The sequence below is a fragment of the Palaemon carinicauda genome, chromosome 1 (genome assembly GCF_036898095.1).
Source record: "Palaemon carinicauda isolate YSFRI2023 chromosome 1, ASM3689809v2, whole genome shotgun sequence".
Taxonomy (NCBI): Eukaryota; Metazoa; Arthropoda; class Malacostraca; order Decapoda; family Palaemonidae; genus Palaemon; species Palaemon carinicauda.
The window spans coordinates 250,398,408-250,412,550 of record NC_090725.1 but is presented as its reverse complement, the minus strand read 5'-3'; the positions used below and the strand labels follow the sequence as shown (position 1 = coordinate 250,412,550).

Sequence of the window (14,143 nt, the reverse complement as noted above, 5' to 3'; positions counted from 1 at the left end):
CCATTACTCTTAACAGTGTTTATGTGATGTTTCATGTTTGTTCACCCTATTTTATCATTTTTTTAAATATGCATGATAGATTTTTGAATAATTAAATTCTTAGAGCTTAACTGTTTTTTTTGTTGCAGATCCTAGACATCCATCTGAAGAGAATGACAATGCTATCCCAGCAAGGGATTGGGAGGATGACGAGTCTGAATCTATCTCTGGTGCTACAGCTTTATCCCGAGAATGGAATAATGTCATGAAATTACAGATGATATCAAATGTTTTACCGGGTGCTGTCACTTCAGATGATAATTCTCCTCGACATGTTCATCCATCTACTGGTAATAGGCAATCAAGTTTGCAAGATGATGAAAAAGAAGCTAAGATTGAAGAAACAACAGGGTGGAAATATGCAACAACAAGATCTGAAAGCCTTTATAAAGACAAGCTAGGTACTTTTCATGTAGCTAAACAGCCTCCAGGCTATACTGACGACCGGGACAGCCATCAGAGTGAGTCACTGTCTGACCATGAACCCCATCATCGTTGTGCAAATGACACAGAGTCTCAAGAGGACAGGAGACCTTATGGTCATCCATGGACAAGTTCAGGATCAGAAAGTGCTTATGAAACAATTCGCGAGAGGCATCGACATGTAGATGAGGCTCTAGCATCCAGTTTTGAATTTTACTCCACATCGCCACGTGATGCTAGATTGCTAGGCTACGTTTCAAGTGAAGCTGAAAAAGACCAGGTAAAATGAGCAAGGATTTTTGTTTCAATATCCCATACAGAGCATCTTCCATGTTAAACATATCAAGGTTTGTTTTCTGTTGCTAGATATCTATATTGTGCATAGTTGCAAAGGATGTTGAAATATGGTGATTGTAGGAAGAGTTGGTTGTTGTTGTGTATGTTTCAACTACAAAGTTTCAAAGAAAATTAAAAAGCAGGTTTATTATTATTATTATTATTATTATTATTATTATTAAATGCTAAGCTACAACCCTAGTTGGAAAAGCAGGATGCTATAAGCCCAGGGGCCCCAACAGGGAAAATAGCTCAGTGAGGAAAGGAAACAAGGAAAAATAAAATATTTTAAGAATAGTAACATTTAAATAAATATTTCCTATATAAACAATAAAAACTTCAACAAAACAAGAGAAAGAGAAACTAGATACAACAGTGTGCCTGAGTGTACCCTCAAGTAAGAGAACTCTAACCCAAGACAGTGGAAGGCCATGGTACAGAGGCTATGGCACTACCCAAGACTAGAGAACAATGGTTTGATTTTGGAGTGTCCTTCTCCTAGAAGAGCTGCTTACCATAGCTAAAGAGTCTCTTCTACCCTTACCAAGAGGAAAGTAGCCACTGAACAATTACATTGCCGTAGTTAACCCCTAGGGTGAAGAAGAATTGTTTAGTAATCTCAGTGTTGTCAGGTGTATGAGGACAGAGGAGAATCTGTAAAGAATAGGCCAGACTATTCGGTGTCTGTGTAGGCAAAGGGAAAGAACCGTAACCAGAGAGAAGGATCCAATATGTTACTGTCTGGCCAGTCAAAGGACCCCCTCTCTCTAGCGGTAGTATCTCAACGGGCGGCTGGTGCCCTGGCCAACCTACTACCTATAGGTTTTCTGCAAATGATGTAGCTGAAGGGAAAGAAAGATTCGAGTGTGTTTTTGTTTGTGAAAAGATTAAACATATACGCGCAGTTTTCCTTTTAAAAGAACTATTCTGGTATTCCTTCAGTACCTATTTAGACTCATGGCAGGTAATAAACATTATATTTGTTTTAAAATATATTCCAAAGTATTACTTTACAGCTTTACAACTATAGTGTTCCCACATGCATTCAAACCTTTTGTCCTTTAAAATGGGGTAATATGTTCAACAAAGATGGAACCGCCATTGAATTTGTTAACGAGGTAATAAACCATAAGTGGTGAGCGTAGGTGATAGCACAGCTTACTTTCCTGTCAGACTACACTTTTGTCTTCAGCTGCAACGAGTACAGGCATACTACTGCATCTTTTTCAAAAATGTTAATATTTTTATTTATGTATTTACTTTGAAGGGTTGATTGTTGGCTTAGCTCTTATTGTGGAAGTGAAGCTGGATGTTGTTCATAAATGCAAAAAAAATGATGAGGTCTGCATAAGGATTATAGCAGTACTGACTATAGATCCACACTCACTGTGCTTCTTGGAGGGAGCTTGATTGTTTGCAATCATCCTCTTGTGCTGACTGTAGATTGTAACCTCCCATTTAGTGGCAGACATTTTCTTTGAAAAGGAAAATGAAGGCCAGGGCCTCTTTGGTGCCATCCTTGGCAATGCCCAATATGGTCCCCAAGAAGCTGTACTGCATTGCTTTTTTCTCTTCCTATCGAGTTTGCAGCCCACTGAAGCTTGGTAGTACCGTATGCTCCCTGGATCGGTCCTAGGGCAGTAGGCCTCAGGATCCCAGAGTACTGTACTCAGTTTTACATTTGCTAGTTTTTCAGAGCTTTGCAGCATGTGGGGTTCCCCAAGTGATTGCTGACTCCATCATGCTCTAGAAGCTCTCTTGTAGCTGTGCAGACAGCCAATAAAGAGTCAACCCAAGAAAGGCTCTGAAAGTGAAGACGACACTCACTAGACGCTTTATTCAGAACAAGAGCTAGCGCTACCTCATCAATGCCAGCTCTCACGTCCGCGATAGCACACAAGTGTGCTCTACTTCAGTGCGCCCTTGACGGTGGCAGCACACAACTTCAACCTACATTTTCTTCGGTTCGCTCTACCTCAGTAGCGCTTACCATGGCATGCAATTGAAAGAGATTAGTGCACACTCCATTCTTGGAATCTAACCCAGCACTGGCCAGGGATGGGAGGGGTACAGTGCACATGTCAGCCTTGGTTCTTAATACCTCACTTACCACCTGGAACTTGTTGTTTTCACACAAGTTCATTGGATCGGGTTCCAGGTGCATTTAAAACTTATCGACATGAGCTTCAGCTCTCGAGACACTTCAAGATATGCAGAGGTTTAAAGAGCTCGTGCATGTGGATGCGTAAACTTCATCAGCTCACTGGTTCTCGTCATGTCCATGAACGTTCGTCCTTCACAAACGTTCATCGAACCACTACTGTTACTACTACTACTACTACTACTACTGGGCTGACGTGCCGTGTGCGTTAACAATTAGGTCGCCTCCTCTGTCCCCTGCCTTTATCCTTTTGGCATATGGTTACTTTACAAGTCGACATCTTCATTGGATGACAAGATCTACGTTAATCACGCTTATGCTCTCACCCAAAAGCCGCCGGACCTCACCAGGCAGGTAGAACATAGTTCTACACAGTAGTTGTCGCAATAGAGGTCTTCCAATTATTCGCTTCTGCCACTTTTCCCTGTGATTCGGAATGGGACCTGTGGGAAATTAATCTTTTTGGATTATTTTCCCCAACTTTTCTCCATGAGTTAAAGAGCTCGTCGGATCACTTCATGGTTTCGGGTTCTGATTCCTTGTGATATTCAGCACCTGCATAAGACAACAGTCTCGTTAGACATAACCCCTTGGGGTTTCTTTCTATTCATCCCCAAATTTTCTAGGTGATTGAATCAGCTCTTGCTTACGTTTAGGGACTATAGAAAACATAGATTCAAGGAATCCTCTCCTCTTACACCCTGTCACCATAGGCCCGGGCTCCCTCTTGACTTGTGCAAGTGACTTCATCCCTCCATCATCAGGATTCTCCTCTGGAAAGGCTATATACGGCCAACCAAAAGCTTGATCCTGGTCTTGTTTGTCAGCGCTCAGACGATAACACTCTCTCTCAACCTGAGTCTGCCTGGGCAGTGGTAGAAATACGAAGTCCAAAGCATTGGCCTGATGTTTTCTATAGTGGCTATGATTCTCTCTTAAGAGTTTGGAGTACTCATATCTTATTCAACCAACATGACTCGTCCAACCAACAGGGCTCCTTCAGTCCCTGTAGTAAATCCTTTATGGATCGCATAGTACCCCTCGCCAAACTCCCGTGGGAGTATTGGGATTGACTTACATGGATCTCCGGCTTTGAACAGGTGATGTAAGTTGGACGAAGAGCTTTCTCCTACGAGGGCATACTCGAACACGAGTTGTTCGCGAACCCCCACGAGTGACAGAGGTCAACTATAAGGGCAAAGAAGCTACAGTTTGGCTAAAAAGAACTTGCACATCTTCAAGTTGGGGTGCGATGGTGGGTCTCTCTATAATCTACGGGAATCCGAACATCCGTACGGACACATGGACGGACTCAGGCGTTACGTCATCATTGCATGATTACGTTTTTCATCAAGAATCAACGAGCCTCTACAGTCAACTTTCCTGTAGATTTCTCCAGTATTCAACCTCTCCTGCTGGAACAATTTTGTTCAACAAACTCCGTTCAGCAGGGAGACAGCAGACATAGTCAACTAAATACCAAGATCCCAGGACTTCTTGTGGAGGCTGGACCCTTAGGACGCATACTTACAGATCCCAGTACATCCGTCATCAAAGAAGTATCTAAGGATCATACAGGCAATACCAGTTCAAGGTGCAGTGCTTCAGTCTTTCGACAGCACCTCAGATTTTCATGAGAGTTTTTACCCTAGTGTCAACCTGGGCCTACAGGATTGGCTTCTGTCTTCTAAGACTCCAGAACAATTGGCTTCCCTTTTTCAACACCAAGGCAAACTCCTTAAGTTTACTGTAATCTGAGGAATGCGGTAAATATCAAGAAGTAATCCTTGCTTCCTTATTGGAGACGGGTATTCCTAGGCATGATCATCGACACCAACCTGCAGAAAGCCTTCCCTAAGATGACGCTATCCAGAGGCAGAAAGAGGTGGCAAGTCTCTTCCTTCAATGAGATGCGCTCCCAGCCAGCAGTGGCTACGTCTCATAGGTCACCGTTTGACTCTGGTTCATCTAGTCCACAACGGACTCCAACGAATCCAATTCCTTCATTAATAGCCAAAATCCAGGTGGCTCAGCATGAGGAATCTCCGGATACTCTTGTCAATATGGAACCTGAGCAGAAGACGGACCTGAGATGGTGGGTGACAGATAGGAATCTCCGCCGAGGGGTACCTGCTCGTCCCTTCCCCGAAATTGATGCTCCTTTAGATGCATCAAAAGAAAGAGCGACCCACTTGCTGCTTCACATGGCCTCTGGGTTCTGGTCAGTGTCCGAAAGGTACCGTCACATAAATCTCCTAGAGATGAAGGCAGCCTTCGTAGCCCTTGAGCAGTTCCTGGTGGATCACTCGATGGTGTTGACAACAACATCAGCACGGTAGTGGCTTAAGTAGAACAAACAAGGCAGTACCTTTTTCACAGCAACTTTGCCATCTAACATTGGGAATGCTAAGATGGGCAGAAGACAACTGACTATTGCAGGTGTTACATTCCAAGCTGGACCCCTCCAAAAAATGACTATTTTTTACTAAAAATAATTAGAATATGAAAACTATAAAACTTGTCTGGCCTCAGAAACCCTCAATATAAAAAGGAGTCCTCAATATAGATTTACATATAATATGTTTGTAAGGCTGAGATATACTGGGGGAGTGATAGGTGAACTGTGATATGGTGAGGGATTACTGTAATGGATTTTACAATTAATTCAAATTTTTCCAATAGAAACCCAAGTCCTATAAAGTTATACTTCCCATGTCAACCACAGTTCTATGCTGAAGGTGAAAAGTGAAGAATCTTTGACAGAAAGTGGGCAGGGCTCACCACTTGTAGTAAACTACCTCATTAACAAATTCAACAGTCATTCCAGTTTTGCTGAAAATATTTCCCATTTAATATGGTAGTGCCATCAGTGCACCTTACACGGTAACTAGGTACTACTCGAGGGTCTCTGCAATGTTCCTTTGTCCACTAGCTGTATGTGCTTTACATCCTTCTGCTCTAATTGCTATAAATGCTGCTTCCGCATGGGCAAATTCTCGGGAATTCATGTTCTCTCCTCAGAAGACCAAAGCCATTTCTTTTATTCGTACCCATAAAAGAGAAGAGATCCCCACCCTTTTCTGAAATAATAGTATTTTGATAAATGAAGATAATGTGGAGTGTCTTAGGGTAATTTTTGACAAGAAAATGACCTTTAGTTCCCTTATGAATGACTATTTATCAGTGTTAGATAGTGACTAAACATCTTGAAAGTTGTATCACATTTTGATTGGGGTGCTGATAGAACAACTTTGCCTTGAATTTATACATCTTTGTGTCTGAGCAAGTTAGACTTTGCATGTCAAATTTATGGGTCAGCTACTAAGACTTTACTTGAAAAACTTGATGTTGTTCATAATATGGAGCTCCGCATCTGCACTGGTGCTTACAGAATATCTCCCATTGATAGTCTGTATGTGGATTCTGGCATGCCTCCTCTTTCCATCCACAGAGAGGAGTTGAGTTTGAGGTTTTTAGCTAGGTCCCTCTCTATGAGAAATAATCATAACAGTAAATATGTTAGGGATCCTTTAGATTGAGCTCCTAACTGAACAAGAGTGCCCAAGCCTTTGGAAGTACAGCTAAAAAATCATGCCAAAGTTGTAGGTTTGTAAACAGCACTGATAGCAGAGGTAGGATATCCCAAGTCTATCCCTTGATGTAATCCACCTGTTAAAGTATGTTTTATGGCAGGATGAAAAATACCTTACCCAGTAAGGTAATGAAAAGTGAGTTTTTAAATCATGCTGCTCAACATCATGGGAAACATGTTTTTTTATGAATGATATCAAATTGGCTGCAGGAGTTGGTAGTGCAGTTGTGGGGGAGGTTGATATTGTTATTAGAAAGAAACTTCCATCCTCTTGTTCAGTATTTACTGCTGAGCTGTATGCAATAATTCTCGCAGTCTGGCATATTCTTGAAGATGGTAATCCAATAGCATTTTACTCTCAGTTGAACAAATTATGCTAGCCATCATTTAGTACAAGAGGTGCAGGACTGGTTAGTACTTCTTCAGTCTAGTAAGAATATCAGTGTACACTTCTGTTGGGTCCCTGCCCACGTTAGGGTGGATGGAAACGAACTAATAGATAAGGCAGTTAAGGAAGCTTCAGGGCTATTTAACCCATCCTTCAAAAATATTCCTTAAAAAGACCTTAAAAGTAAGATACATTTTCACTGTACATATAACTGGCAGGCTCAGTGGTCTGAACTAACCACCAATACAAAATTGAAACAAATCCCCCCCTTTGGTGGATAATTCTACAAAGGAGGAGGGATGATATAATTTTAACTAGACTGCATATTGGCCATACACATGTAACCCACAAATATTTAAGTGAAGAGTGGGGAAGGGAAACAGGCGCCTCTTTGTAATACCTGTCAAGTGACAATAGATATTAATATACTTTAGTCGATTGTCCTGTTTTTAATATTCAGAGGACACATGATACCCTGGATTTGAAAAAAAAATATACAGAGTATTGGTTTATATCACAAGCTTTAATTAATTTTATTAATTAATTTTTTAATATTTTTAATCCTTTATTAAGCCTTCAGATGTTAATGTATGAAAGTTGTGTGATTGATTTTATAAGTTAAAAAGATATCAAATGTTTTGAGATTATGGGTATGATTGATTAATGTATATTATATAGCACCGAATGGGCTTTGATGCCCCAGTGCTTGGCTTAAGGCCTAAATTTTATATTTAATTTAATTCTGCTCTACCTCTGTTCTTGCTTCATTTCTAACATCTTGCTGTCCAACCTCTTCTAACTTTTACATAGTAGCATAAACACAAGGGTTTTACCCTAGATGCACTAGGGTGCTGAATAGCCTCATAGGCCCCGGTACCAGGCTACATAGCCCAAATTCATAAATCCAATCCTTTTACAAAGGCCTTAAGTTTGTAGAGGTAGGAAACATGTAAACTTATTAATTTTGTTCTATTTTTATTCCAGTCATTATATATTTTCAACTTTATTTGCATTAATTGATTTATTTTAGGAAGAAGTTGTAAAAAATGATGGTGAGATGAAAGACCAGCTTGACGAAGAACAAATTTCTGAACTTTCTCCTCTGAAATCAGAGCTTCATTCAGTTGAAGAATATTCTGTTCAGAGATCCACCAAGTCTAAGAAACATTCTTTGATTAAAAAGGATGGATTTGGGTCCAGAGATTCAACAAGGTTCATTTCTTCTTTTTCAAGTCATACAGGTATGAAGTTTTTGTATGTTGAGTACTCATAAAAGTTTAACTGATCAATTTGTACATTTTTACTGTAGTGCAAACAATATAAGAATGTTTGCTTTTGTAAACTGTTATAATGACTCTTACCCGAGATTAATTGCTATTCCTTCTAAGAAGTTTAAAAGTTTTGTCCGTAATTTGAAAAATAGTTCTGCCTGGCCTAGTGTGGCAGTCGCCACATCGATGAGTGACCAAGTTGTTAGTACAGCTTAATACATCTCAGCCACCTCACTGGTAAGCAAAGTAAACCTTTAAAGTCAAAATTAGACAAACTTGTGTGCCGTTATTTTTTCTTCCTATTTTTAATTGAAATATTGTTACTAATGAACATTAACTCAGTATAATTCATCTAGCCCTGAATCTCCTAAAGCCACTAAAATTTTAACCACATTGGCAACTCTGCTACCTTCTATTCTGTTCCCCCTTTGGCAACACTGATTTGAACTGGCTGTCCATTCACTTTGACAAACAATTGTTATTGAGCACTTGAGCTGTAAACTGCTCATTTGCTCTTGTGAATTTACAATATCTTTTTGCCTAGAAGTTCTCTCATTCTTTTGTGTGTTTGTTGGTTCTTATATTACAGTACAACCAATTGCATATGTTAGTGTCATTTTTTAGATATCCATGTGGGATTATCATTGATTTGGCTTATTTTTGGGCAACCCTGGAGTCTCAGGATTCACCTGCAATTCCTTTTTCAAATCCGGTCAGAAGCTGTCCTCCTCTTGGGATATGGATGAGGTGCAGGGAGTATGATCCTCATAATGATTGTTCTAATTGCTGAGACAAGGTAGGTGATCTGTCTTCTCGTTGTAACATCAGCCAATCGTGGTCTGATAGAAGATGACGGCTTATGTTAATCATCAAAAAGATGGAGTACCAGGGAAATAGGGGGAGGGCGGGTGGTTGCAAGGTACGAGGCGAGGAGCATACCCAGTCCCGCGCGTCTGGTGGCCAACCACGATGAGTCGAGGAGAGAGAGCTACTCGCGTCGACGCACGAAGCGTGTGAGCCAGGCCTCTATCTCAGATGTCTTCCCACTCTCTAAAAGAATGTGAGTCAAGCCTACTTCCCGAGGTAGGGTGTGGTGAATAGTCCTATAGGGAGAGGGGGATAACCAAGGAGAGTGGCTGGCTCGAGATTAGGTGACCACTGTGGCCGGTCGGGTGGGACTACCCTCCGAGACACAAAGGAAATACCCGATGAGGCGGTAGGCTTATGGCTTCCCACTAAAGCATGCAGATTAAATAAAATAATAATAATAATTACTTGACATATGTGTTTTAGAGTAAAATAGGCTATAACGACATAAATTGAGTAAAAAGGGGGGAAATAGGGAGAGGAACACAACGTGATACGAGCGTATAGCTAAACTCTCCATAATCAGGTAATTGCAGACTTGGTCAGGAAGACTAAACTGCTCTAAACAATAACTAACCCTCCAAAATCGGGTATAATGCCGACCTGGTCAGGTAGTACAATGACTTAAGGATAACATCTTATATAAAGTAAAACGTGTTCCGATTCCCCGCATTATACTCAAAAGGAACATCCTAACCTAGATATAAAATACGTATATTGAAGGGGAGGCTCATGGTGTAGGCTACCCTCTGAAGCCGCGTACTGCCCGGTCGGGTAGGCTAACTAACTGAGCGCCAAAATAGCCTGAATAATACTCAAACGTTAATAAACTTCAATAACCATGCTAAAACACTGTATAAGATGTCTGGAGCTAAATAAATAAGACTACAATTAGTATGAGGAACTAATTGAAAGTTGTAAACAACAAAGCTCTCGGAGGTAGCGACACCAAAATGGCTGCCAAATATGCTCGTGAGGGAAGGCATCACACAATGCCGCTGAGGCTAAAATGAACAATATTATTAATTTAACGTGTGTCGCTACCTAGAATTATCAAAACAGATAATTACAATACTTAACTTAGGAGTAGGGATCTCCAAGATGTCAGACTTCTTCAAAACACAGACACAAAGAAGCTATGAAAACAAACGTGTGTGGGTATCACGGTGTTAGAAAAGGAATGAGGGAAGAAGAGTGGGTAGTGGTAGGGGTTGGGGGGGTAGCCGTAGTAGCGGGCAGTAGTCGGATGTAGAACGGCACCTCTTAGTATCGGGGGATATTGAGGAAGGAGAAGACTAATTGGTATGGGACCTCTGGTAGTGGTTCTACCACGCCCCAGTTTCTATACCGACACCCTATAAGGGTGAGCGAGCTGGGCTTATTCCTGGTATTCCATGCAACTTTTTTTCTCTGATATATTTAGCAGTATTTATACCTTGGAAATGGTGCTATAAGGAGCATTTCACTGGGCGACACAGGTCCCTCGCCCAGAAATAGATTTTTCCCTCGTCAAAATCCCTTTACAGCGCAAGGTGGCTTTTAAGGTAAAGAAAAAGCCCTTGAATACTGAAGGGTTCTTTGATTTGTGTACCTTGGTCGCTGGTTTTTCTTCTCTGTTTCTGGTGATTCAGATCATATTTTGTCTGGTTTTTCTTCCCCTCATCCGGTGGTTACACCAGTGGAATCTTGTCTAATTAATTCTTGAACTCGTTTACTATGTTACTATTTACTACATCAGCTGGAAGTCTGTTCCAGGTATTTGCTATTTTGAATATAAAGAAATTGCGACATTGAGTAGTGGTGTATCTTTTCAATTCCAGTTTGTATCCGTTACCTCTGGACTGATTTGTGCTAAGCGTGAATAGATTATTGCAATCTACATTTGTTATTCCTTTAAGAATTTTGAATGCCTGTATTAAATGTCCACTTAGTTGTTGAGTTTGTAGATCAAATAAGTTTAAATATTCCATCCTCCATCCATATTCAAATTGCCTTAGTGTTGGGACTAGTTTGGTGGCCCTAGGTTGTACTGCTTCCAGTCCATCTATATCCTTCTGAATACTTGGAGCCCTGAATTGTACTCCATATTCTAGATGGGGTCTTACTGTTTATGTGAATAGCTGTAGTACCGTGTCTTTGTTTCTGTATTCGAATTGTCACTTTATGTAACCTATTAGTTTTTGTGCTTTCTTTTCACACTTATGCTCTATTTGGTGAACTTTAAATCCTTGCTGATGATAATACCAAGATCTTTCTCCTGGTCCACACTTTCTATTTCATTACCCGGTAGTGAGTAATCAGATTGTGGGTTACTATAACCTATGTGCATAACTTTACATTTCCCACAGTTGATAGGCATTTGCCATTTTCTGGAGCATTCTCCTAACTTCATTAGATCCTCTCTTAAGGCTTCTACATCTGAGTTCGCAGCATTTATGCCTAGTTTAGTGTCATCGGCAAATTTGGCTATTCTACTAGTTAGTCCAAAATTTATGATGTTAATATATGGGGCTAACCTCAGGCGGAGTGAAACGCGCCCTGAGGCGACCCGGGGTCGGAGAGCGTGCAAGCTCAGGTCGTCTCTCCAGTAAGATGATATTTTAATTATAAAATAAATTTTTGAATATACTTACCCGGTGAATATATAATAGCTGCTACTCAGCGGCTCGACAGAAAACACACTCAAAAACTCGCGAGCGATCGCTATGAAGGTTGCGGGTGTGACCACCAGCGCCAACTATCGGCCAGATACCACTCTTGCATGTAAACAAACCCTTCAATTCTTCTCGTCCCGCTGCGTCTCTATTGGGGAGGAAGGGAGGGGCCTTTAATTTATATATTCACCGGGTAAGTATATTCAAAAATTTATTTTATAATTAAAATATCATTTTTAAATATTTAACTTAGCCGGTGAATATATAATACAGTAGCTGATTCACACCCAAGGCGGTGGGTAGAGACCAGAGTTAATTAAGTTTACAGCGTATAAGCTAAGAGTTTTTGACAGTTATCAATATAACAAAACCAAAATATATAGGTACCTGGTAAGGAAGTTGACTTAGACGATTACTCTGCCTTGTAAGTCTGTCTTCCTCACGAAGCCCAGCGATCCTCTTAGGATGCTGAAAGACTCCCAGGAGCTGAAGTATAAAGGGTTGCAACCCATACTAACAGGACCTCATCAAAACCCTAATCTGGGCGCTCTCAAGAAATGACTTTGACCACCCGCCAAATCAACAAAGATGCGAAAGGCTTCTTAGCCTTCCGTACATCCCAAAAAACAATATTAAAAAACATTTCAAGAGACAGATTAAAAAGGATATTGGAATTAGGGCAATGTAGTGGTAGAACCCTCACCCACTACTGCACTCGCTGCAACGAATGGACCCAGTGTGTAGCAGTCCTCGTAAAGAGTCTGGACATCTTTTAAGTAAAATGACGCGAACACTGACTTGCTTCTCCAAAAAGTCGCGTCCATAATACTTTGCAGAGATTTATTTTGCTTGAAGGCCACGGAGGTTGCTATAGATCTAACTTCGTGCGTCTTAACCTTAAGCAAACATCGGTCTTTCTCATTCAAGTGAGAATGAGCTTCTCGTATTAAAAAATCTGATAAAATATGACAAAGCATTCTTTGACATAGGCAATGATGGTTTCTTAACTGAGCACCATAATGCCTCAGATTTACCTCGTAATGACTTAGTACGAGCTAAATAGAACTTAAGAGCTCTAACAGGACATAATACTCTTTCCAGTTCGTTGCCTACGATCTCTGATAAGCAAGGAATATCAAAAGAATTAGGCCAAGGACGAGAAGGCAGTTCATTTTTTGGCCAGGAAACCAAGTTGAAGTGAACAAGTGGCTTTTTCTGTAGAAAAAACCGATGTTCTTACTGAAGGCATGAAGTTCACTGACCCTTTTAGCCGAAGCCAAGCACACTAGGAAAAATGTCTTGAGGGTGAGATCCTTCAGGGAGGCTGAATGTAATGGCTCAAACCTGTCTGACATGAGGAACCTTATGACCACGTCTAAGTTCCATCCAGGAGTTGCCAAACGACGTTCCTTAGAGGTCTCGAAAGACTTAAGGAGATCTTGGAGATCTTTATTGTTGGAAAGATCTAAGCCTCTATGTCGAAAGACCGAAGCCAACATGCTCCTGTAGCCCTTAATCATGGGAGCTGAAAGGGAGCGAACCTTTCTCAGATGTAAAAGAAAATCTGCGATTTGGGCTACAGAGGTACTGGACGAGGACACGGATGCTGACATGCACCAGTCACAAAAGACTTCCCACTTCGACTGGTATACTCTAATGGTAGAAGCTCTCCTCGCTCTTGCAATCGCACTGGCTGCCTCCTTCGAAAAGCCTCGAGCTCTTGAGAGTCTTTCGATAGTCTGAAGGAAGTCAGACGAAGAGCGGGGAGGCTTTGATGGACATTCTTTACGTGGGGCTGACGTAACAGATCTACCCTTAGAGGAAGACTTCTAGGAAAGTCTACCAGCCATTGAAGTACCTCGGTGAACCACACTCTCGCGGGCCAGAGGGAAGCAACCAACGTCAACCTTGTCCCTTCGTGAGAGGCGAACTTCTGCAGTACCTTGTTGACTATCTTGAATGGTGGGAATGCATATAAGTCCAGAAGAGACCAATCCAGTAGAAACGCGTCTATGTGGATTGCTTCTGTATCTAGGACTGGAGAGCAATAGATTGGTAACCTTTTGGTCAACGAGGAGGCAAAGAGGTCTATGGTGAGTTGACCCCAAGTCGCCCAAAGACTCTTGCCCACGTCCTTGTGGAGGGTCCATTCCGTGGGTATCACCTGACCCCTCCGACTGAGACAGTGCCAAGACGTTCAAGTCCCCCTGGATGAATCTCGTCAACAGGGAGATGCCTCGATTTCTTGACCATAAGAGAAGGTCCCTTGCGATCTCGAGCAGCGTGAAGGAGTGTGTGCCTCCTTGCTTGGAGATGTACGCCGAAGTTGTGGTGTTGTCTGAGTTGACCTCTACCACTTAGTTTCGAAGAAGCTTTCGAATATCATCAAGGCCAAGGGGACTGCTAATAGCT

At 41.4% G+C, this 14,143-nt stretch overlaps 1 protein-coding gene across 2 annotated transcripts in view; it reads left to right on the top strand.

Annotated features, from left to right (window-relative positions):
- LOC137655090 (serine-rich adhesin for platelets-like) overlaps positions 1–14,143 on the top strand; it is a 258,167-nt gene that overhangs the window by 127,632 nt on the left and 116,392 nt on the right. For both annotated transcript variants that reach the window (XM_068388991.1, XM_068388984.1), the window contains 2 exons: positions 129–742; positions 7,970–8,180. In XM_068388991.1, the coding sequence (XP_068245092.1) occupies positions 129–742; positions 7,970–8,180 (825 nt within the window). The remainder of the gene's footprint in view (positions 1–128; positions 743–7,969; positions 8,181–14,143) is intronic.